This window comes from Notamacropus eugenii, chromosome 2 (assembly GCF_028372415.1).
Source record: "Notamacropus eugenii isolate mMacEug1 chromosome 2, mMacEug1.pri_v2, whole genome shotgun sequence".
NCBI lineage: Eukaryota > Metazoa > Chordata > Mammalia > Diprotodontia > Macropodidae > Notamacropus > Notamacropus eugenii.
In genome coordinates, this window is record NC_092873.1 from 376034331 (window position 1) to 376060019 (window position 25689).

A 25689-nucleotide genomic window follows, 5' to 3' on the forward strand; every position below is an offset into this window, starting at 1 on the left:
CTGATCATTACATACATACATACATACATGCATGGCTACCATAGAGGGAAGCACCAACATCTGGGTTTTCAAAGCCAGGGGGCTGCTTAGCCTCCCAGAGTCTCATCTGGCACACAAAACTAAGCCCCAAAGCAAAACCTCCCCTCAGAGTATATATAGCTTTTCAGAGCCAGAGGAGACAATCCCACGACTTTGGGCCTCATTAGCAATCAGCAAAAGGTGTGAGCCTTCACAGGAAACAAGCCACCCCTAATCAACCCTCCCTCAATAACCCCACCTGAGGACTATGAATGGGCAAGGAAGATTTTTAACCCCCATTACAGATATATAGAGAGAACTGAGTAAATTTTATAAAAATCCAAGGCATTCTCCAATTGATAAAGGATATTGATATGAAAAGGCTGTTTTCAAATGAAGAAATTAAAGTTAGCTATAGTCATATGAAATAATGCTCTAACTCACTATTGATTAGAAAAATGTAAATTAAAACTTATCAGATTGGCAAATATGACAGAAAAGGAAAATGATAAATGTTGGAGAAGATGTGGGAAAATTGGGACACTAATGCATTGTTGGTGGAGCTGTGAATTGATCCAACTATTCGGAGGAGCAAGTTGGAACTATGCAGAAAGAGCTATAAAACTGTGCATTCCCTTTGATCTAGCAATACCCCTACTAGATCTGTAAACCAAAGAGATCCTGAAAAAAGAGGAAAGGACTCACATGTACAAAAATATTTACAGCAACTCTTTCTGGTGGCAAAGAATTGGAAATTGAGAGTATGTCCATCAACTGGGGAATGGCTAAACAAGTTGTGGTATATGAATGTAATGGAATACTATTGTTGCTATAAGAAATGATGACCAGAAGGACTGTAGAAAAGCCTGGAAAAACTTATATGAACTGATGCTGAGTGAAATGAGCAGAACCAGAAGAACATTATACATAGTAACAGCCACAGTGTGCGAGGATAGTTTCTGATAGACTTAGCTCCCCACAGCAATGCAAGCACCTAAAACATTCCCTAAGGATTCCTGAGGCAAAATGCCACCCACATCCAGAGAATGAATTATGGAATTAGAACGTAGAATGAAGCAGACTATTTTCTCTTCTGTTTTCTGTTATATTTTGTTTTGGCTTCATTTTTCTCATGCTTTTTCCCATTCGTTTTAATTCTTCTATGCAACATGACTAATGTAAAAATGTACTTAATAAGAATGTGTGTGTAGAACCCATATAAGACTGCATGCCATCTCAGGGAGGAAGGGAAAAAGGAGGGGGAGAAAATTTAAGACTTTTGGAAGTGACCGTGGAAAACTGAAAACAAATAAATTAATTTAAAAAAAAGAAATGATCAGCACGCAGACTTCAGAAAAACCTGGAAAGACATACATGAACTGATGCTGAGTGAAGTGAGCAGAACCAGGAGAACACTGTATACATCACCAGCAACACTGTGAGATGATTTACTAAGATAGATTTAGCTCATCTCAGCAATAAAATGATCCAAGACAATTCCAAAAGACTCATAATGGAAAATGCTAACCACATCCAGAGAAAGAACTATAGAGTAGAAATGCAGATTGAAGCATACTATTTTCACTTTTTTTAATTTGATTTTTTTTTCTTGTGGTTTTTCCCTTTTATTTTTTTCTTTCACAACATGACAAATGTGGAAATACATTTAACATGATTGTACATGTATAACCTATATCAAATTGCTTGCTATCATAGGGAGGGGGGAGGAAAGGAGAAAAATTTGAAACTCAAAATCTTATAAAAGTGAATGTTGAGAACAATTTTTACATGTTAATTGGAAAAAAAGTTAAATTAAAAAAAATTTTAATGGAATTGGGCAAGTGGAAGCTAACGACTCCATTAGAGTTGTTAAACAATAAAAATACGAAACAATAAAATCAAGTCAAAAGAATGAAAAAATAGAAGATGATGTAAAATATATAATCAAAAAAACAAGTCACCAGAGAAATAGATCAAGGAAAAATTACTTAAGAATTACTGGACTAACTGAAAGCCATAATGAAAGAAGAGCCAGAAAACATATTTTTAAAAATTGTGAAGGAAAACTACTGCAATATCTTAAATGCAGAAACTGAACAAATCAACCTACTACCTTCTGAAAGAGATCTTAAAATAAAAACTCCCAAGAATATTATGGTTAAATTCCTGAGCTCCCAGGTCAAAGAGAAAATACTTCAAGAAGCCAGAAAGATTACACAGGACTTAACAGCTTCAATATTAAAGAAACAAAGGGCTTGGAAAATGATATTCCAGAAGGCAAAGAAGCTAATTTACAACAAATAAGCACCTACCCAGCAAGATTGAGCGTAATCCTTCAGGGTGAATAAATGGTTATTTAATGAAATAGAAAAATTTCAAGCATACCTAATGAAAAGACCAGAGCTGAAGAGAAAATGTGACATTCAAACAAAAGACTCAAGAGAAGTATAAAAGGTTAAAAAAGCAAGAGAAATCATAAGGGATTCAAAAAATTAAACTGTTTACATTCCTATATGGAAAGGTGATACATGTAACTCCTAAGAATTACATCATTATTAGGGCAGTTAAAAAAGAAGTTTGTATACAGAGAAGACACAAATGATTCGATTATGCTGGAATGATCTCAAAAAAAAAAAAATTGAAGGGGGAAGAAAGAAGAAAGCACTGGGAGAAGGGGGAAATGAAAGGTAGAATGGAGAAAATTGTCACATAAAAAAGGTACACAAGGAATAGCTTTTACAATGGAGGGGCAAATGAAAGATGGCAGGCAATGCTTCAGCATCATTCTCATCAGAATTGGTTCGAAGAAGGAAGAATATATATAGATATCATTTATAGATATATAAGTACACACATACATACACACACACACACACACACACACACACACAGAGTTGTGCATGAAATGTAAATTACTCAGTAGGGAAATAGGAGGAGAAGAGAATAAGAGAAAGCCAGGGATCATAAAGTGAAAAGGATTAAGAAAAAGAGATGGGGGAGAGAGGGGGAAAGATAAGGGGCCAAAAGGAAATACACAAGTTATAACCAAAACTGTGAATGTGAATGGGATGAGTTTACCCATAAAACAGAAGCAGATAGCAGAATGATTAAGAAATCCAGCAATATGTTGTTTACAAGAGACACACAGAAAGACAAATACATTGTTAAAATAAAGGGCTGAACTCTGTATCAGTTCAGATAAATCTTTCCATATATAGTAGAGGGATGATTTACTTGCTTCTCTAAATTATTTATATCTGCAATATTCATGGTACAATCATTTTATTACATTCAGATACTGCAATTTATTCAGCTATTCCCCAATACATATCCTCTACTTTATTTTTAATTTTTTCTTACCCCAAACAGTGCTGCTATGAATATTTTGCTAACTATGGGACTTTTCTTTCTGTGGTTTATCTCCTTGGGGAAAATGGTTGGTTATTGTCCTTCATCTTCGAAGAGGACCAAAATGATATCATCGTTGTAAAGTGACATTTCAGTGTGTCCAACTGTGGCTGATCAGACCAATGCGAGCTCGGAATGCTCTGCCACAGGTTGGGCACAGATAGTCCTTTTGAATATTTTGGGTGGATATCCCAAATTTGCATATCCTGCATTTACTTTGTGCTGTCTCAATTCTGCTTTGCTCAAAGAGCACAGCACCTTTTCTTATGTGGGCATGCCATGCTGAGTGGTCCTGTGCCAGTGTCTCCCATGTTGCACAGTCAAATACAAAGTTCTTGAGAGAGACCTTGAGAGTGTCCTTGTATCATTTCTTCTGGCCACCATGTGATCGCCTGCCCCATGCAAGTTCTCCATAAAATAGTCCTTTTGGCAAGCGTACATTTGGCATTTGAACAATGTGGCCAGCCCACTGGAGTTGCGCTCTCTGAAGCATAGTTTGAATATTTGGCAGCTCAGCTCAAGCAAGGACTTCAGTGTCTGGTACTTTATCCTGCCAGGTGATTCTCAGAATCTTCCTAAGACAGTTCAAATGGAAACGATTCAGTTTCCTGGCATGGCGCTGGTAGACTGTTCATGTTTCACAAGCACATAACAATGAGGTCAGCACAATGGCTCTGTAGACCTTCAATCTGGTAGTCAAATACTTCTTTTCTCCCAAACCTTTCTTCAGAGCCTCCCAAACACTGAGCTAGCTCTGGCAATGTGTACATCAACCTCATTGTCAATGTGCACATCCCTGGAAAGTACACTACCAAGGTAGGTGAACTTACCCACAGCATTCAAAACTTCTCCCTTTGTTGTAACTAATGGTTCCAAGTATGGATGGTGTGGTGGTGGCTGATGGAGCACCTGTGTTTTTTTGGTGTTAATTATTAGGCCAAAATTAGCACAGGCAACAGAGAATTGATCCATACTTTGTTACATCTCAGCTTCAGAGTGCACTGAGTGCACAATCATCTGCAAACAGAAAATCATGCACCAACACTCCCTCCACTTTGGTCTTGGGTTGTAGCCTTTTCAAATGGAAGAACTTACCATCAATATGGTAGTTGACCTTGATGCTGTGTTCATCCTCATTGAAAGTATTTGTCAACATGGCTGAAAACATCACGATAAAAAACATGGGAGCAAGCACTAGTCGACTTAAAAAACAAAGCAAAGCAAAACTTCAAACTAATTTAAAACAGGATTCAGTAGCTTAACCTATGACTGTTGTTGTAATGGATTGGTAGGCTCATCGGAATATAGAGAAGATATAAGATTCTAACTGGGCATTTTACATTTCACCTTAAACCTGCACTGTCCCACTGTTGGTACATTTCTGCTGGTAAAACTGCCAGGTTTGCACTGCTCCTCTGGTGAAGCTTTCTCTGCTGTCTGCTAGTTTCAGTTCAAATCTGACCTCAGACACTTACTAGCTGTATCACCTGGAGCAAGACATTCAGTCCTATTTGTCTCAGTTTCCTTACATGTAAAATGAAATGGAGAAGGAAATGGCAAACAACTCCAGTACCTGTAATGGGATGAGTTAGAGCCGACCCCTTCCCATCGCACGATGCTACACCAAGAGCCTGCCTAGGTAAACTAAGGGCTTATCAGTAGGGGTGGAACTAGGTGGCGCTAGGAGGAAGGGTCTTGTCCTTGTTGGCAACGTGGCAATTCCAGGTGCAGTTCTGGGTGCGCGGTGGAGAAGACATCCATATAAGGAAAAATGTTAGGTGATAGGTTCAATGTATAGATTTAGGAATGTTCACATAATCTAGACTGTATATGTATGTGAGCTAGCTGGAATAAACGGAGTTGATCACCAAAAAAAAAAAATTAAATCAAAAAAATAAATAAATAAAGGGCTGAAGCAGAATCTAATATGCTTCAGCTAAAGTAAAAAAGGCAAGGGTAGCAATCACAATCTCAAAGCAAAAGCAAAACCAGATCTAATTAAAAGAGATAATCAGCAAACCTACATTTTGCTAAAAGGTACCACAGACAACAATGTAATATCAAAAAATTTTACAGCAAGCTTCCCTGATAAAAAACTCATTTCTCAAAGTTATACTAAGCACAGAACTGAGTCAAACATATGAAATAAGAGTCATTCCCCAACTGATAAATGGTCAAAGGAAATGAACAAGCAGTTTCAAAAGAAGAAATCAAAGCTATCTATTATAGTTATATGAAAGAATGCTCTAAATCACTATTGTTTAGAGAAAGGCAAATTAAAACAACTCTGAGGTACCACTTCACAACTACCAGAAAGGACAAAATGCTAGAGGGGATGAGCAAAAGATAGGTACACTAATGAACTGTTGATAGGGTTGTGTACTGATTCAATCAAGAATTTGGAACTATGCCCAAAGAGTTATAAAACTGTGCATATTCTTTGAGCCAGCAATACCACTAGAAGGTCTGTATCCCAGAGACATGAATCAAAAAAAGAAAAGGTCTCATACATAGAAAAATATTTATAGCAGATCTTTTTGTGATGACAAAGAACTGGATACTCATCAATTGGAGAATGGCTAAAGAAGCTGTGGCATATGATTGTGATGGAGTACTACTATGTTACAAGAAATAATGAGAGAAGTGGTTTCCCAAAAAACATGGGAAGCCCATATAAACTAATGCAAAATGAAGCGAAAAGAACTGGCAGATCATAGTAATAGCAATGCTGCCATTGTGAAAACAGCAATGTTGTAATGATGATCAATTGTTTAAGACTTGGCTAATCTGATCAATACAATGATCTAAGATAATTCTAAAGGATTCATGATGAAAAAATGCTATCCACCTCTGAAAAGAGAATTGAAATTATGTTTTGCATGATTTCACAAATAACTGATTTCATATTGCTTGCGTTTTCAATGGATATCAAAGGGGTTGGAAGGAAAAGAGAGAATGTGGAACTTGAAATTTAAAAAGAAAAGAATGTTAAAAATAAAGAAAAAATTTTTTTTAAAAAAAAGAAAAAGAAAAAAGATTTAAAAAACTTTGGAAAAGCATTCACATGGGCATTTGTTCAAGATGGCCAAAATGGCTAAGATGTGGATTTCCCAGTTCCCCTATACCTCCTCCAGCCAAATCCAGAAATTCATACCAGACCAAATAACAAGACAGTCAATGAGAACCAGGAGAACTTTGTACACAGCAACAATCACAGTATGCAAGGAATTTTTCTGATAGACAGTACTTTATTGAAATGCATGGACTTAAAAAATTTCCAATGCACTCTTGAGGCAAAACATCTTCCATATCCAGAGAAAAAACTATGGAATTGGATCTCAGACAGATACAGACCATTTTCTTTTGCATTATGGTATGTTTGGTTTTGTTTTATGGTTTTCCCCATTCATTTTAATTTTTCTATGCAACATGCATTTAACAGGAATGTATGTGTAGAACCTATATAAGATTGTACGCCATCTCAGGGAGGGAGTGGGGAAGAAGGGGGGAATAAGGAGGAGGGAGTGGAAAAAAATCTAAGATATATGGAAGTGATTGTCGAATACTCAAAACAAATAAAATAATTCAATTTTTTTAAAAAAAGTAATGAGAAGCTACATTAAGTGATTTCTTCCATTCCAAAACTACAAAAAAAGCCCATGGCCAGTAAGAAAGCAAGCCACCAAACAAGCTTTTAACCTCCTAGCATAACTTGCAAGAAAATCATGAAAAAAAAAGTCAACAGCTTGGTAAAGGAGGCACAAAAAAATACTGAAGAAAATAATACCTTAAGATGATCAGCTGTGAATGACTTAGCTATTCTCAGAAATATTATGATCCAAGATAACTCTGAAGGACTTACGATGAAAAATGCTATCCATCCCCAGAGAAAGAATTAATGGTGTCTGAATATACATTGAAACACACTTTTTTTACTTTATTTTTTTTGAGGGGTTTTTTTTTGTCTTTATTTTCTTTCACAAGATGACTATTATGGAAATGTTTTGCATGACTACATATGCATAACTTACATCGAATTGTTTGCCTTCTCAATGGCCAGGGTGGGAAGGAGAAAACTGGAAACTCAAAGTTTTAAAAACAAACGTTAAAAATTGTTTTCATGTGTAACTGGGGAAAAATAAAATACTAAATAATTGAGAAAAAATTACGTGTCTCTCCATTCCAAAGACCAAAAGTAGGATAAAGATTACAACTGAATACAAAGCAACGGCAGTGTGAATTCAACCACTATCTCTCCGTCAAAAGAAAATTCCTTTCTTACATTTCAACAGATATTTATACTGAAAATATGTACCTACAGAAGGCAGCAGTTCATGCACATAAAGTTTGTTGATACTTATTCAATATAAAATACTGAAAACAAATAAAATAATTTAATTTTAAAAAAATAAAATACTGAAAAACTTTTAGCATCTGCTCTAAGGAAATAAGTACCTTTTCAAAACAATTAGGAGGTGTTTCAACCATCAAGAGATAAAAATCCTACAACACAGAAGTGCAAAAACCTGTTCGCCCCAAAGACCAAATGTGAAAATACTCCATATAAGACAAATCCTCTTCCAATCTAACAGTAAACCAATTTAGTACACTTCAGTAACATGCCTTAAAGGTAGACACCTCATTTAAATTCTTCCTAAAGTACTAGGCACAAATCATTGCAATTCCAACTGTATTTAGCTATATTTAGACAACCATGGGATGATCTGAAATTGTACTGCCTTTTAGGTTTGTGGTTCAATCTCAAATGATATCCATCTAGCTGTGACAGAAAGATCAACTGATCTGGCATCAAAGGACCAGTATTCGAATCCTGAGCCTGCCACTTATTACTTTGAGCCAGTCACTCCATCTCTCTAGACTTCATTTTTCTAACCTGTCTTACAAGGGAGGTGGGACTTTTAACATTCTGTCCATTCCTTAAATTCTATAATCCTACAAATCCTCCATAACACTACACCAACAGAGTGTGTAAGTGAGAAAGAGTGAGACAGAGAAAGAGAGTGTGAGAGTGTGTGTGTATGTGAGTAAATCCTATGATACTCTGATATGCAAGTATCAGTAAGTAAGGCAATTATCAAAGTAAATAAGCCAAGTGGTAAGTAGACATCATTCAAATTCAGTCTTAACTTATACTCGGAGTGGCCTCACATGTTCTCTGACAGTTATTAGTGAGGTTTACATTTGTCAATATGCAAAAAAAAAAGCTCAAACAAAAAAATACATACATATATAAAATAAAGCTTAGTGTTCTACAACCTCACCAAGCCATGGAGGGCCTTCTTCTTTTTTCTTAAATTCATTCTGAACTTAAAACACTTCGTAAATTGTGAAGTGCTAGAACATAGGTTGCTAAAGTGGACAGCCCCTGGGGGGCTGGAACAATTCAGGGGGACAACAGTAGCCTCAGGTGCAATTGGGAGGTGCTGAATAATAATAAGGGAGCAGTAGAAGCATAAGGAAATAAGAAAATTTTTTAAAAACGTTCATACATTTTCATTTATTCTGTAAAGGAGTTAAAGTAACAGTGATCACATAATTTTCCAAATAAACACACAAAATGCAAGTGACAACTGATTACTCATTAAGTCTGCTGACAGATCTTAATAAGAAAGTATCTGCAGCAAGCGTGTCATGCATTGTCAGGAAGCCCAGCACGCCTCAGCAGGAATATGCATGTTTAATGACTTGTTTATAGTACAATACTATAAGGTTACATGATACAATATTGCATCATCAAAATTTCAATGCAGGAAAAAACTCACAAATTTACAATAGATTATTAAATTTAAAATGTACCGTTTTAAAAAAAATTTTATATATTTTTTGAAATGATACAAATTTCAAAAAAGCCACTCAAGAGTTAAAAAAAGTAGATTCCCAGGGGGGGACTGAGTAATTTTTTTTTGACAGGGGGCAATGACCCAAATAAGTTTGGGAACCTCTACACTAGACAAACATGAGTTGTTACTATTATTGGCTGAGGAGATGTTCCTAAATGAATGGCACTGTACTATGTACACCGAACCTTAAACACTACAGAAGTATACAGTCACTAAAAGACAACTGATCTAGGAATCCACGTAGGAAAAACCAAGTGAATAAGGAATGAATACTGCTCAGACTATAACATGAAGTTAGACTGGCTGAGTTATTCCACCAGTAACATATCTATCTTCCAACAGATGGACAATGGGACAGACCCAGAATTGAACAAAAAATAGAGTGTGACCTGGAAGGCATTGGGGAAATAGCATAGAGCATTCAAAAGTCCCACACTATTCCAAGCTGCAATCTATCTCCCACCAAGAGGCTCCTGGTGATACTCAGCGCTTGCAAAGCACGGGACATAACCACCTCCCAAAAAACAAAATTGCAGTTTGACCTAAAGGACAATAAAGAGACATAGAGTGGGTGTAAATAAATTGCAGCATATCATCAATGATGACTCACACTAAAGAAATGGCATCAATGACAGGTATGACAAGAAAAGGAGGTAAGTCAAAGAGTGAGAGTGAAGAACGACCGATGGGTAGCCCAAGGGTTGCACTGGTATTCACAAAATAATATGACCTAGAGGAAGTCCTCTGTCGTGTTAGGTAGAAGTTCTGTAAAGGATTTAAGGAAGAACATGGACAAAAATCCCACAGAAAGAAGAGGAACAAATGTCCAATGATGGAGGAAGTATCCATAATGAAATCACAGATTTATTAAAAGCATCAGAATGTTACTGGCTCCAGACTACTGGTAGTTAATATTCTCTCAGAAATGTACTTGCTCATATACAGTACATTAGCTGATTTTATAAAGTAAGTCTAAATATAAATGATTTATATTGATATGTCAATTTGCTTTCAAAAATTATATTGATATGTCAATTTATATAGCATCTTGAATTTATTCCTTAAAATTACTCCACATAACTTACCCTGGAGATTAATCTCAAATGGCTTTTTTAACCAATCAAAAGAGCCCTAGGCTTCTTAATAACTAAGACATGGTACCACCAACTTCTGTAACCACTGACCACACCAGTCACAGGATATTCATGTGCTGCAGGAATGAGTTTGGTAATTGCAGAGAAGTTTCCAGGCCTTATGCTACTGACCATGCCACTTAAGTGAGCACCGAAATCTGGCTTATTTCTCTACTTCAATCCCAAACTGTAGCAAGGATCTTGTTTTCGTCTGGATTCCATGCTCTGATGCCATCCTAATAAATAGTTTCTCTCTTGGGGATACAGTCCTAGTAGCGATATTGCTGGGTCAAAGGGTATGCACATTTTTGTAGCCCTTTGGGCATAGTTCCAAATTGCTCTCCAGAATGAGATGCGCTCTCGCAGCTCCACCAACAATGAATTAGTGTTCCAACTCTCCCACATCCTCTCCAGCATTTATCATTTTCTTGTTCTGTCATGTTTGCCAATCTTATAGGTGTGATGTGGTACCTCAGAGTTGTTTTGATTTGCATCACTCTAATCAATAGTGATTTGGAGCATTTTTTCATATGATTATAGATATCTTTAATTTCTTCCTCTGAAAATTGCCTGTTCATATCCTTTGACCATTTATCAATTGGGGAATGACTTGTATGATTATACATTTGAGTCAGTTCTCTATATATTCTAGAAATGAGGCCTTTATCCCTGAGCTTAGCTGTAAAAATTCTTTCCCAATTTACTACATCCCTCCGGATTTTGGTTTTATTGGGTTTGACTGTGCAAAAACTTCTCAGTTTAATGTAATCAAAGTTATCCATTTTGCATTTCATAATGCTTTCTATCTCTCCTTTAGTAAAAAATTCTTCCCTTCTCCATAGATCTGATAAATACACTATTCCTTGCTTCTCCAGTTTATTCATGGTATCAATCTTCATACCTAAATCATGTACCCATTTGGACTTTATTCTTGTGTACGGTGTCAGGTATGGGTCTGTGCCTAACTTCTGCCACACTGTTATCCAGTTTTCCCAGCAATTTTTGTCAAACAATGAGTTCTTATCCCAGAAGCTGGGGTCCTTGGGTTTATCAAACAGAAGGTTGCTATATTCCTTGCCTACTGCATCTTGAGTGCCAAGTCTATTCCACTTGTCTACCTCTCTGTTTCTTAGCCAATACCAAGTGGTTTTGATAATTGCTGCTTTATAGTACAGTTTGGGGTCTGGTAGCGCTAGGCCACCTTCCCAAGCATTTCTTTTCATTAGTCCCTTTGATACTCTGGACCTTTTGTTTTCCCAAATGAATTTTGATATTATTTTATCCAGCTCTAGAAAATAATTGTCTGATAGTTTAATTGGTATGGCACTAAATAAGTAAATTAATTTAGGTAGAATTGTCATTTTATTATATTAGCACGGCCTACCCATGAGCAACTAATGTTTTTCCACTTACTTAAATCTGACTTTATTTATGCAAAAAGTGTCTTGTAATTGTGTTCATATAATCCCTGGGTTTGTTTTGGCAGGTAAACTCCTAAGTATTTTATACTGTCTACCCTAGCTTTAAATGGGATTTCTCTTTCTATCTCTTGCTGCTGGACATTGTTGCTAATATATAGGAATGCAGAAGATTTGTGTGGGTTTATTTTGTAACCTGCAACTTTGCCAAAGTTGTTTATTATTTCAAGTAATTTTTTACTTGACTCTCTGGGATTCTCTAAGTAGATCATCATATCATCTGCAAAGAGTGATAACTTAGTTTCTTCTTTGGCTATTCTTATTCCTTCAATATCTTTATCTTGTCTAATTGCTACAGCTAACATTTCCAGTACCATATTGAATAATAGTGGTGATAATGGACATCCTTGTTTCACCCCTGATCTTATTGGGAATGCATCTAGCTTATCCCCATTGCATATAATGCTTGCTGAAGGTTTTAGATAGATACTGCTTATTATTTTACGGAAAGTTCCCTTTATTCCTACGTTCTCCAGTGTTTTTAGTAGGAATGGGTGTTGTATTTTGTCAAAAGCTTTTTCTGCATCTATTGAGATAATCATGTGGTTTTTGTTAGCTTTGTTGTTGATGTGATCGATAATGCTAATAGTTTTCCTAATATTGAACCAGCCCTGTAGTCCTGGTATGAATCCTACCTGATCATAATGTATTAATCTCGTGATAAGATGCTGTATTCATTTTGCTAAAATCTTATTTAAAATTTCTGCATCTATATTCATTAGGGAAATTGGTCTATAATTTTCTTTCTCTGTTTTGTCTCTTCCTGGTTTGGGTATCAAAACCATATTTGTATCATAGAAAGAATTTGGGAGGACTCCTTCTTCCCCAATTTTCAAAAATAGTCTATATAGTATTGGAATTAACTGTTCTTTAAATGTTTGATAGAATTCACTTGTGAATCCATCTGGCCCTGGAGATTTTTTCCTAGGGAGTTCATTGATGGCTTGTTCAATTTCTTTTTCTGAGATGGGGTTGTTTCCTCTTCTGTTAATCTGGGCAATTTGTATTTTTTAAAATATTCATCCATCTCGTTTAGATTATCGAATTTGTGGGCATAAAGTTGGGCAAAGTAGTTTCTAATTATTGTTTTAATTTCCTCTTCATTGGAGGTGAGTTCACCCCTTTCATTTTTAATATTAGTAATTTGATTTTCTTCTTTCTTTTTTTTAATCAGATTGACCAAAGGTTTATCAATTTTATTAGTTTTTTCATAAAACCAACTATTGGTTTTATTTATTAATTCAATAGTTTTCTTAATTTCAATTTTATTAATCTCTCCTTTGGTTTTCAGTATTTCTAATTTGGTATTTACTTGGGGATTTTCAATTTGTTCTTTTTCATGTACAAAAATATTTATAGCAGCATTCTTTGTAGTTGCCAAAAACTGGAAGTCAAGGGGATGTCCATCAATTGGGGAATGGCTGAATAAATTATGGTATATGAATGTAATGGAGTACTATTGTGCCATAAGAAATGATGAACAAGAAGACTTCAGAGAGGCCTGGAAGGACTTATATGACCTGATGCTGAGTGAAAGGAGCAGAACCAGGAGAACTCTGTGCACAGCAACAACCACAGTGTGCGAGAGTTTTTTCTGGTAGACTTGGAATTTCGTAGTAACGCAAGAACTTCTTTAAAAAAAAAAATCCCAATGGTGGTTCTCAAGGCAAAATCCCTTCCACACTCAGAGAAAGAAATATGGAAGTCATTCGCAAAATGTAGCAGATCATGTTTGTGTATGTGTATGTTTTTGTGTATCATGTTTTGATTTGTTATATGATTTCTTTCATTTATTTTAGTCTGACTACATAGCATGACTACAGTGAAAATATGCTCAATAGGAAAGTATATGTAGAACCTATACAGAATTGTATGCAGTCGTGGGGAGGGAGGGGGGTAGTGGGGGGTAGGTGTGGGGGGGATAAAATCTCAATTGTATGGCAGTGATTGTTAAACATTAAAAAATAATAAAAAATTTAAAAATAATAATAATAATAGTTTCTCTCAATTTCCTACCACAGGAGATTGATACCAAGTTTCATATACTTGATCTCATTTCTCAAGTTTAGATGTTCCATGGCCTCTTTGGAAAAACTGCTTATCGATCACTATCAGCTGTGAAGTAACTGAGGAAATTTTACACAAAGAAAAAGGCCTCTTCCAGAGGAGCTGGGTTCCAACTCAAGCTCCACTTACTACTACTTATATAACCTTGGTTATATAAGTGTATGTATATATAAAACCTTAACTCCTTTGGGACTCAGTTTCCTCATATGTAAAATGAGGCAGTTGGATATCCTGATCCCTGAAGTTCTTTCTAGCTCTATACCTTTCTCCCACTATTGGCACTCCCCAAAACCACTGTACTTTGATCACCTCTCTCCACATAACCTGCCCTGCTTCAAGATTAGTCACCTAATCAAGACCCTGGTTTCAGAAGAGAGAAATATTGGAAGAAAGAACCTTGGAGAGTGGAGTGTGGGACCCTTCCTAGAGATCTGGTCTCAATTTAACAAATAACTGAAGCACTCAATATCTTTATATAAGATACATCATTCCTCCAGACCTCATTCGCCTCCTCTGTAAAATGAAGAGGTTTGACCAGAGACCTTTTAAAATTCCTTCCAGCTCTAACTTTCTCTCATCAACAGCATGGACAGTGGATCTTCTTTCCCTCCACCTTTCAAATAGCTACCTGAAAGAGAAGTGGACACCCACTGCCTCAAAGAAAAGGCTCATCATACTCAGAAAGACTCAGCAGGGGAATTTACTTACACTGTATTAAAGTTCTTATTTTGTAGAGGGGTGGCTGGATTATTTTATGACCATTAAATTTAGAAGCTTCTGGATAATAAAAGCAGAAGCTTCAACAGCAACCCCAGCTTATATCTAAGTCCTTTCATCTAAGAAACAAAGCATATCACCAAGTGTCAGGTATGAAACCAAAAGTCAAAAAATATCAACAATAATAAATATTTATCATAAGACATAAATAATTTTATTCTTAAAGAAATGAGATCAATGGAAGTCTACCTTTTGCCTAAAAAATACCATAGTAAGAATTGGCTACTGCCAGATACACTACACAGAGAAGAAACATGGTACAGTGAAAAGAACCGGAGTTGGACAGAGAAGCCCTGGCTTTGAATCCCAAAGATGATACTTAAAGTCTGTTTGACACTGTATAAAATCACTTAACCTCTCCAGGCCTTCCTATAAAATGAGAGGGTTGAATTAGATGCTCTCTGAGGTCCCTTACAGCTCTAAATTTATGATTCTAAATCCCCTACGAATTTACTTACACAATATGATATAATAAAAGAAAACTACAAACAAACCTGCTTACATACAGGGCCTACTTAATCACTGAGACGATTTCAACAATGTTGGTCAAAACAGCAAGCAATATACCAAATTCTTCAGCCCTAACACTTCCCAAAGATCTGTGTTTAAGGAAGATATCGGTGGAGGCAGAAAGAGAGGGCTCCAGGTAAAGTATTTTTATCTCTACCATAATTTGTCCATTCATGTTGCATGATTCTCAAGCAATTGGTTACTCAATGACTAAACTTCTTCATACCTCATGTGTAAGGCCAAGCCATCTTGTAGGCTTGGGAGCCCCAAGTCAGAGAGAGTATCTGAGCTGACAGAAGCTGGTGACAAAGATCCTTCTTTCTCTTCCAGCAGATCCAATTTCACCAAGTTGCTGATCTCATCCTCAGAGTTATCTTCAGACACAGAACCAATTATGAATCGAGAGTGCTGGTTCAGCTCCAGAGGCTTGGCCACGGGAGAAGGCTCATCCATTATGTAGTCAAAGTAGGCTCTTAGAGCTAGGGGGAAAACATAAAAGTTATAGAGCAAAACCAAACAGGATAAATAATCAAGTAGGAATAAGACAGGATTGAAAAAATAACTTTTCTGAATATTTCAGTGTTTTTATTTTTCCCAAATATGGAATGAAATCTGGAGTCATACCACCTACTCTTAACCAGCAAATACCAATTAATTCCTTCCTTTCCTCAAAACTTCATACATTTTCTTCAAGTTCCTTAAGCCATTTCTATATCTCCCTCAATACCTCAGAGCTGTCCAACTTGCAACTATAAGGGAACCTTATAAATGTAGCCTATGAAAGCTTCTAGCTGCCAAATATAAAACTGGTATGTGAACTTTTATTGTGTTTTTTTAATTGGATATTTACTTAAACTATGCAAATTATTATTGCTTGATTAAAAACCAAGTATTAATGGCTGTCTGACTCTGTCCCTTCCTATGTGTGGGACTCTGAACAAGCCACTTCAACTTTCTGGGCCTCAGTTTCCTGTTCTGTAAAATTATGGAGTTAGAATACTAAGATCTCTTCTAGCTCTAGAGTTCTCTTATACTTTTGCGGTCATATCTTTAAAATTCATTATGGGTAATATTTACATCAACTATATCAAGGACACAAGATTTCCTTAATGGAGGCGTTTCCTCAGCAATTTGTATCAGACTGGCACTGGATTCAGAGGCCTAGGATTAGAATCCTAACTCTATCCCTTCCTACCTATGGAACTATAGGTAACTACTGCAACTCTCCAGGCCTGTTTCCTCATCTGTAAAATTATGGGATTGTACTACAAGGCCTCTAAAATCCCCAGTTCTAGCTCTAGTTATCTACATCTCAAAAGAGTTAAACAACCAGAACAAAGGCCACATGTGGTCTTCTAAGTACTTGGGTGAGGCCTTTTGACTAAATCCAACTTTTAAAGAACAAATCCCTGTATTAAAGAGATTTAGTCTGTGAAGTTTAGATTCAGTCAAAGAGCTACACTTGAGGACCTAGAAAGCTACATGTGGTCTGGAAGCCACAGGTTCCCCAACCCTGAACTAGACAGTGAATGGTCACATAATTAGTAAGTACTAGAGATCTGAACCCAGGTCTTTCTAACTCTAGGTCCAATACTCTAACCAATATATATCATGAAATATATAATCTTTTTTTAAAAACTCCCAGCTCTAACACTTATAGGGAAATCCATGAAATTTTCAGTTAAAGACTGTTTATGATCTTCATGAGTGGAAAGAGTCTCTATACCAATGAAATCATAAGTACATGACATATTGATAGGTATGCATATGCACACCTAGGTAGACATACAGATATATCTCCCAGGGTCTAACACAGTACATTATACTTAGTATTCACTTAAAAGCTTGTTGAATGAATATATGTGTATATATGTATATGTACACATATATATGGGGAGAGAGAAAAAGAGAGACACATCATTTTGGAATAAATTTCAGAAAATATTTTTTTTCAAAAATAATCCTATTATTAGCCTTTATTTTACTGTGTTATATTGTATGTGTGGAAATTTTCAACAAAAAATCTTCTGCTTGACCTCAAATTGTATTATAAAGTACCAACAATCAAAACCTCTTGTTACTGGCTATGAAACAGAGGGCAGACCAGTGAAATAGGTTTGGTACTCAAGACACATTAGGCAATGAATACTGCAATCTACTGTTTGATAAACCCAAGGACCCCAGCTTCTGGGATAAGAACTCACTCTTTGACAAACTGGATAACAGCGTGGCAGAAACTGGGCATAGACCAATGCCTGACACCGTATACAAGAATGAAGTCCAAATGGATACATGAGCTAAGTATAAAGATTCATACTATAAACAAATTAGTAGAGCAAGGATAGTGTATCTGTCAGATTGATGGAGAATGGAGAAATTTTTGACTAAACAAAACACAGAAAACATTATGAAGTGCAAATTGGATAATTTTGATGACATTAAATTGAAAAGTTTTTGCACAAACAAACCCAATGCAACCAAGTTAGGAAGGAAGCAGAAAACTGGGAAAGAATTTTTGCTACTAGTATCTGTGATAAAGGTCTCATTTCTAAAATACACAGAGAACTGAGTTGAATGTACAAGAATACAACTGATAAATGGTCAAAGGATATGAACAGGCAGTTTTCAGAGGAAGAAATTGAAGCTATCTATAGTCATATGAAATAATGCTCCAAATCAATATTGATTAGAGAGATGCAAATACAAAGAACTCTGAGGTACCACATCCCACCTATCAGATTGGCTAACATGACAAACAGGAAGATGATAAATGTTGGAGAAGATGTTGGAGAGTTGGAACACTAATTCATTGTTGGTGGAGCTGTGAGCTGATCCAACCATTCTAGAGAGCAATTTGAAACTATGCCCAAAGGGCTACAAAAATATGCATATACCCTTTGACCCAGCAATATCACTTCTGGGACTCTATCCCAAAGAGATCATAGAAATGGAAAAGGGTCCCACATGTACAAAAATATTTATAGCAGCTCTTTGTGGTGGCCAAAAACTGGAAATCAAGGGGATGCCCATCAATTGGGGAATGGCTCAACAAGTTGTGGTACATGAATGTAACAGAATACTATTGTGCTATAAAAAACGATAAACAGGAAGACTTCAGAGAGGCCTGGAAAGACTTATATGAACTGACGCTAAGTGAAAGGATCAGAACCAGGAGAACTTTGTATGCAGCAACAACCACAGTGTGTGAGGAATTTTTCTGGTAGACTTAGTCCTTCATAGCAATGAAAGGACCTAAAAAATTCCCAATGGACTTTTGAGGCAAAATGCCTTCCACATTCAGAGAAACAACAATGGAATTGGATCACAGAATGAAGCAGACCATTTTCTTTTGTGTTATGTTTTGTTTTGTTTTATGGTTTCTCCCATTCATTTTAATTCTTCTATTCCACATGACTATGGTGAAATGGTAATTAATAGGAATGTATGTGTAGAACCTATATAAGATTGCACGCCATCTCTGGGAGGGAATGAGGAGGGAGAGGGGAATGAGGGGGAGGTAGGGGGAAAAATCTAAGATATATGGAAGTGACTATAGAACACTGAAAACAAATAAAATAATTGTTTCTAAAAAAGAAAACAAAGCTAAAAAATCTACTTTCAACACTGGCTTAAATATGAACAAGCAGAGCATCTATCATCAAATGTCAATAGCAATGAAAATGTCACTTGAAATAAGTCTGACATTCTTATTAGGTGTGGGCAGACAATGCCAAGAAAAGGCAAGGTACCATATGGAAAATAGAAAGTACTCCTAAGAAAAGCATTCAACAAAACAACCATGAGAAACAAGACTCATTCTACCAAACAGAATTCAATCAAGCTGTAATATCAGAAAGCTTTGAAAGTTTGAAAGTTCAGCTCAGTACCAAATAACCTGCAGCTCTTTTGCTCCATTTAAGTGCATCCTAGCACTAATTTTGTAACATTTAAACATGTCCATCTCATGAAGATTATTTGCATTCCACTATTATGCAAGCAGCTTTCAAAAAGTCTACGGAAATTCACATGAACTGATACAAAGTAAAATGAGCAGAATCAGACCACTGTACACTGTAACAGCTATACTGTACAATCATCAGCTGAGAATGACTTAGCTATTCTCAGCAATGATCAAATGATCAAAGACAATTCCAAAGGACTTATAATGAAAATTGCTATTCACCTCCAAAGAACTGATACAGAGTTTTTTAACTTTATTATTTTGGGAGTTTTTTTTGGTCTCCATTTTCTTTTGCTATATGACTGATATGGAAATGTTTTACATGACTGCACATGTATAATCTATATCAAACTGCTTGCATTCTTAAGGAAAAGGGAGGTGAGGAAGGAAGGGAAGAAAGGAGAGAAAATGAAAGTCAAAATTTTTTTTAAAAGGAATGTTAAAAATTTTCATTTATATGTAGTTGAAAAAATTAAAATTAAATGTAAAAGAATTATTTTTATTCCAGAAAATAACTAAATGCTACGTAACTAAATAGGATAATAACTAAATAATAAATAACCAAAAGGTTTTTTTGGACGGTGAAGTGTGAAGAAGGAAGACTGTTAAGTCAAACAATGGAACACCAAAATTAGGGATTACTGATCTAGAGAACAAAGTTATTTCTTCCCCATTTATAGTACACATGTAAAAAATGCTTAACCAGTATTGCTTTAGCAAGATTTTTTTAAACCTGTAAATGAATACTGATTCTCTTAAAGGGGCAAAGTAATTTTCATAAAAGTCAGATGTTAGAGGAATGACTGAAACAATTTATTAGGAACTGAAACATAAACATCTCCTAAAAGAGAAATCAGATTAAAAATTTTTTTTACTCCCTATAACAAAATATGAAAATTCATACAACAGATATAGAAATAGGTATATATTCATTACCTAGTTCTCAAGTGTATATAACAGGTCCTCTATATAAGTGAAACTTTTTTTAAAAAATATTTTTCTAAAAGTTTAAAAGGAAAACAGTAGGTCTGAGGGCTTTGTTTAAAGAAAACAGCTAGAGAATCAATGGGTAATGCAATCAAGAAGAAACTAAACAATTCCCACATTTAAGAAGCCCAGAATAATGTAGTCTGAAAAGAATCATCCATATGAGAAGATCCAAGAAAAGGCTACACCTAACAGAAAAGAGGAAAAGGATAGCTGCTTTCTTCTTTACAAGAGGTACACAGGTAACAGGTAAAACATTCAAGAGGAGATTCTAGCTTGTTAGTCAAAGTCAAAACTGAAATGTAGAGCATTCCATCTAGGATCTGGAGTTACCCTTCCACATTCAATAAGATGGACAAGGAGATGGACTGGATCTCTTATTCATTGGTACAGGGAACTTTCAAGAGAGAAAATTCCTTCAGATGTAGGCTGGTGTGTTAGTCTTAAAGACTCAATAAGATAATTACCTAAAAATTAGCCAATAGGGATATAGCAAAAAGAGATGTGAAGAAGAAAAGAAGGAAATCTAATCCTGGGAACATTAAACCAGAGGCTCTCTGGAGCCTGAAGTGCCAATGTTCCCCTCTTGAGGGGACAGAACAATTTGGCAAACTACCTTCACTAAATGTGCCAAAGGTCAGGAATGGTTTGATCCCTACAGCTAATAATTTTTTGTTTGTTGCAGTTTTTTTTTCCCAAAAGCGAGCCAAATGATAAGAAATCTACATGAGAGCCACGTGAATAAGAAATATGTATAATGGCTAATGTGGAAATGTTTTACATGACTTCCTACATACAATGGGTATTGTGTTTCTTGTCTTCTCAATGGGTTGGGAGAGGAGGAGAGAAATAGTGAAACTGAAACTGAAAATAAAATTTTTTTAAAAGAAAAAAAGGAAATCCATGTGAGTGGCCCTTTAAAAAACTGATTATAAGACTTAACCTATTCAAAAACATGGATTTGAAGCAGTAGTCCTAAAACCATTCAAAGGAGTTTAACCACCTCAATTCATATTTAAATGAACTTATAAACCTAGTGCTAGCTGCTGAACAATTAAAATAGTGCTATATTTAATAGACCAGACCATTCTTGAACTATGGCAGGTACTCAATATGTAGAGATCCAAACTTACCTCTCAGATTCCATCAATGGTAGTGGTTCCCCAGCTTTTCTTTTAGCAGTTTCATGAAACAGACTATACTTATACAAAGTCAGGAAGACCAAAACGTGCCCCAGAGTCACACATGCAAGTACACGTGTGCTACGTAAATCCTACTTAAAAGACTAGGTCTTTTTAAATTCCAAAAAATGTTATTCAAACTATCCCCAAGTTGGCCAAGCTACCATTATCCCACAGAAGCTAAGTTAGACAGACAGGCAGTTGTAGAAGGGAACAGTTATAGGATAAAAGATCTTGAAGAGATCTGACAGTACATATATGTCAATTTCATTTTAAAGATGAGTAAAGGGGAGCAGAGCAAAGATGGCAGAGTAGAAGGATGTACCTCTAGAAGCTCTCCTCCCACAGCCCATAAAATACCTGCAAAAATAACTAAAGAGATTCAAGAGCAGCAGAAGCCACAAAACGACCAAGTGAATGAGATTTTCAGCCCAAGGCAGCCTGGAAGACCGACAGGAAAAGTCTGTTGGACCAGGCGCAGAGCAGAGCGCAGCACAGTCTTGGCTGCACCACAGCAAGGACAGGACTGGAGCTGGCTTCAAGGTACCACCAGCAGCAGGCACGGGTCCTAGATTCCTCAACTCACAAACACCAAAGACAGCTTCAAAGGTCAGTGAGAAAGCTCTTTCACCTGGATGAGAAGGGAACTCAGGGGTCTAACCCCAGCCCCAGGCAGCAGCAACTTCCATTGTTGAAGCCCTGGCATAAAGACCCTAGGGGAACTGAGCAACTGATCATCTGAGATTCATCTCAGCCCTGACTGGCGGCTCTGGGGTGAGGAGGAGCACTGACTGATGGACCTGGTAGAGGGTTTGGAAAGGGAATTCTACTCGCAGAAAAGAGTGTTTGTAGTTGCTCCCAGACCAGAGTACAGGTCAGGAGAGGAATAAACTCCTTTCCCTTGATTGTGCCACCTTGGAGGAACTGAGAACTTACAAGTCCCCAGAGTACTCGCTCCTCTTGACAAAGAACTCAAAAGTCAAGTAACTGGCTGGGAAAATGCCCCAAAAAAGGGAAAAAGAATAAGATAATAGAGGTTACTTTCTTAGTGAGCAGGTATATTCTTCCATCCTTTGGGATGAGGAAGAACAATGCATACCATCAGAGAAAGACCTAAAAATATCAAGGTTTCTGCATCCAAAACCTCCAAAATAAATATGCAATGGTCTCAGGCCATGGAAGAGCTCAAAAAGGATTTTGAAAATCAAGTAAGAGAGGTGGAGGAAAAATTGGAAAGAGAAATGAAAGCAATGCAAGAAAATTATGAAAAGTCAACAGCTTACTAAAGGAGATCAAAAAAATACTCAAGAAATTAATACCTTTAAAAATAGACTCTCTGAAACAGCAAAAGAGGCCCAAAAAGCCAATAAGAAGAATGCATTAAAAAGCAGAATTGTATTCATCCTGCATTTCCGAAGAAGACCATGCCATCAGAGAAACGATGACATGATTTGCACTTGACTTTGTTTTGAGTGAGGGAGAGCTGTGCAAGTCATCAGCCTCACTTCTCCTCCAGAGCCATCTGAATCCAGGGACCAGATATTCATCAGGATGATCCAGGATGAGGCAACTGGGGTTAAGTGACTTGCCCAAGGTCATACAGCTAGTGAGTGTCAAGTGTCTGAGGTGAGATTTGAACTCAGGTCCTCCTGACTCCTGCACTGGTGCTTATCCACTGTACCGCCTTGCTGCCCCAGATAAAAAGCAGAATTAATCAAATGGAAAAAGAGGTTCAAAAGCTCACTGAAGAAAATACTTCTTTAAAAAGTAGAATGGGGCAGATGGAAGCTAATGGCTTTATGAGAAGCCATGAAATTACAAACAAAACCAAAAGAAGGAAAAAATAAAAGATAATGTGAAATATCTGATTGGAAAAACAAATGACCTGGAAAATAGGTCCAGGAGAGACAATTTAAAAATTATGGGACTACTTGAAAGCCATGATCAAAATATGAGCATAGACATCATCTTTCATGAAATTATCAAGGAAAACTGCCCTGATATCCTGGAAATATAGTGTAAAACAAATATTGAAAGAATCTACCAATCACCTCCTGAAAGAGATACCAAAAGAAAAATTCCTATGAATATTGTAGCCAAATTCCAGAGTTCCCAGGTCAAGAAGAAAATATTGCAAGCAGCCAGAAACAATTTGAGTATTGTGGAAATACAATCAGGATAACACAAGATCTAGCAGCTTCTACATTAAGGGATAGAAGGGCTTGAAATATGATATTCCAGAAGTCAAAGGAAATAAGATTAAAACCAAGAATCACCTACCCAGCAAAACTGAGTATAATACTTTAAGGGAAAAAATAGTCATTCAATGAAATAGAGGGCTTTCAAGCATTCCTGATGAAAAGACCAGAGCTGAAAGAAAATTTGACTTTCAAACACAAGAATCAAGAGAAACATGAAAAGGTAAACAGGAAAGAGAAATCACAAGGGATTTACTAAAATTGAACTGTTTACATTCCTACGTGGAAAGATATTATTTGTAACCCTTGAAACTTTTCTCAGTATTTGGATAGTTGGAGGGACCACACACACACACACACACACACACACACACACACACACACACACACACACACACACTGAGTTGAATAGGAAGGAATGATATCTAAAAAAATGAAATTAAGGGATAAGAGAGGAATATACTGGGAGGAGAAAGGGAGAAATGGAATGGGGCAAATTATCTCTCATAAAAAAATCAAGAAAAAGCTCTTTAAATGGAGGGAAAAGGGGGGAGGTGAGAGGGAAAATGGAAGCTTACTCCCATCACATTTGGCTTAAGGAGGGAATAACATACACACTCAATTTGGTATGAAAATCTATCTTACACTACAGGAAAGCAGGGGAGAAGGGGATAAGTGGGGTGTGAGGGGATGATAGAAGGGAGGGCAAATGAGAGGAGGGGGATAATTAGAAGTAAACACTTTTGGGGAGGTACAAGGTCAAAAGAGAGAATAGAACGAATAAGGGGGCAGCATAGGATGGAGGAAATATAGCTAGTCTTTCACAACATGACTATTATGGAAGTCTTTAGCAAAACTACACATATATAGCCTATACTGAATTGCTTGCCTTCTCAGTGGGGATGGGTGGGGAAGGAAGAAGGGAGAGAAATTAGAACTCAAAGTTTTAGGAACAAATATTGAGAATTGTTTTTGTATGTACTGAGAAATAAGAAATACAGGTAATGGTGTATAGAAATCTACGTTGTCCTACAAGAAAAGTGAGAAGATGGAGATAAGGGAAGGGAGGGGTGTGATAGAAGGGAGGGTGGACTGGGGGAAGGGGCAATGAGAAGGCACAGTGTTTTGGGATGGTGGAAGAGGAGCAATGGGGAGAAAATTTGAAACTCAAAATCTTGTGGAAATGAATGTTGAAAACTAAAAATAAATAAAATAAATGGAAAAAAACACCTATTAAAACACAATTAAAGACTGAGACAAATAAAAAATTAACTATAAAATTTAAAAAAATAAAGATGAGTAAACTTGGAAATGTCGAAGTTATCCCTAGGGAGGAAAAAAAAGCAGTCAAAGAAGAAGAGCTATAGAGTAGATTTTCATAAAATTCACAAGTAATTCCATGCCCCATCCCATTTTGGTTGATTCTAGCCTTCTATTCAGAGAATGGCACTTGGATCTAAAGATCAGTCAGGGGAAGGATGAGGAAATAATTAATTTCTCTACAAACCGCTAATGCCATAAGTTCCCTGTTCATGAAATACTATAACACCAGTTTTTCCATTTCCAAATACTAGGATAACTTTTTTAAACCTGCCTTGCAACTTAAATATTTTAGCATATGAATTTTTTAGACCATTCTACTTACCTCTTATAATTCTTACAATGTAAGAAGATATCCACCTCCAGAAAGAACTATTAGAAAAAAGACAGAAATTTAATGATGAAGTTTGTTTCATCTTTTTTTTTCACTCAAGAGTACAAAATTAATCAATTGTATCCATTCTATTCCCCCACGCATTTATTAAACACTTCTACAAGCCACTCTGACAGGCACTGAGGATCCAAAGACAAGACAGCCCCTGCTCTCCTGGAGTTGACGTTCTACTGGGGGGATAGAATATGCACACAGTCAAATAAATGCACGATCATTTAAAAATGGAGTAAGCCCAAACAACTGAGGAACGGGCTTCCTGCATGTCACACAGATGGGGAGCCACAAAAGACACTATGGTGAGGAAACAAGGCCTGCGTGACAATCAGGGAAAGGCAGAATGAAAGGAGAGATAGGATGGCAAGTAATGGAGCTTGGTTGGGATGTAGACTGCATGAA

General features: G+C 36.5%; 1 protein-coding gene across 6 annotated transcripts in view; it reads right to left on the reverse strand.

The window, feature by feature from the left end:
* ACACA (acetyl-CoA carboxylase alpha) overlaps positions 1-25689 on the reverse strand; it is a 268158-nt gene that overhangs the window by 229185 nt on the left and 13284 nt on the right. For 5 of the 6 annotated variants that reach the window (XM_072646950.1, XM_072646948.1, XM_072646949.1 and 2 more), the window contains exons 2-3: positions 25225-25271; positions 15479-15731 (exon numbers count right to left, since the gene is read on the reverse strand). In XM_072646950.1, the coding sequence (XP_072503051.1) occupies positions 15479-15705 (227 nt within the window). In that variant the 5' untranslated portion in view covers positions 15706-15731; positions 25225-25271. The remainder of the gene's footprint in view (positions 1-15478; positions 15732-25224; positions 25272-25689) is intronic. The other variant, XM_072646947.1, reaches the window with a different exon arrangement.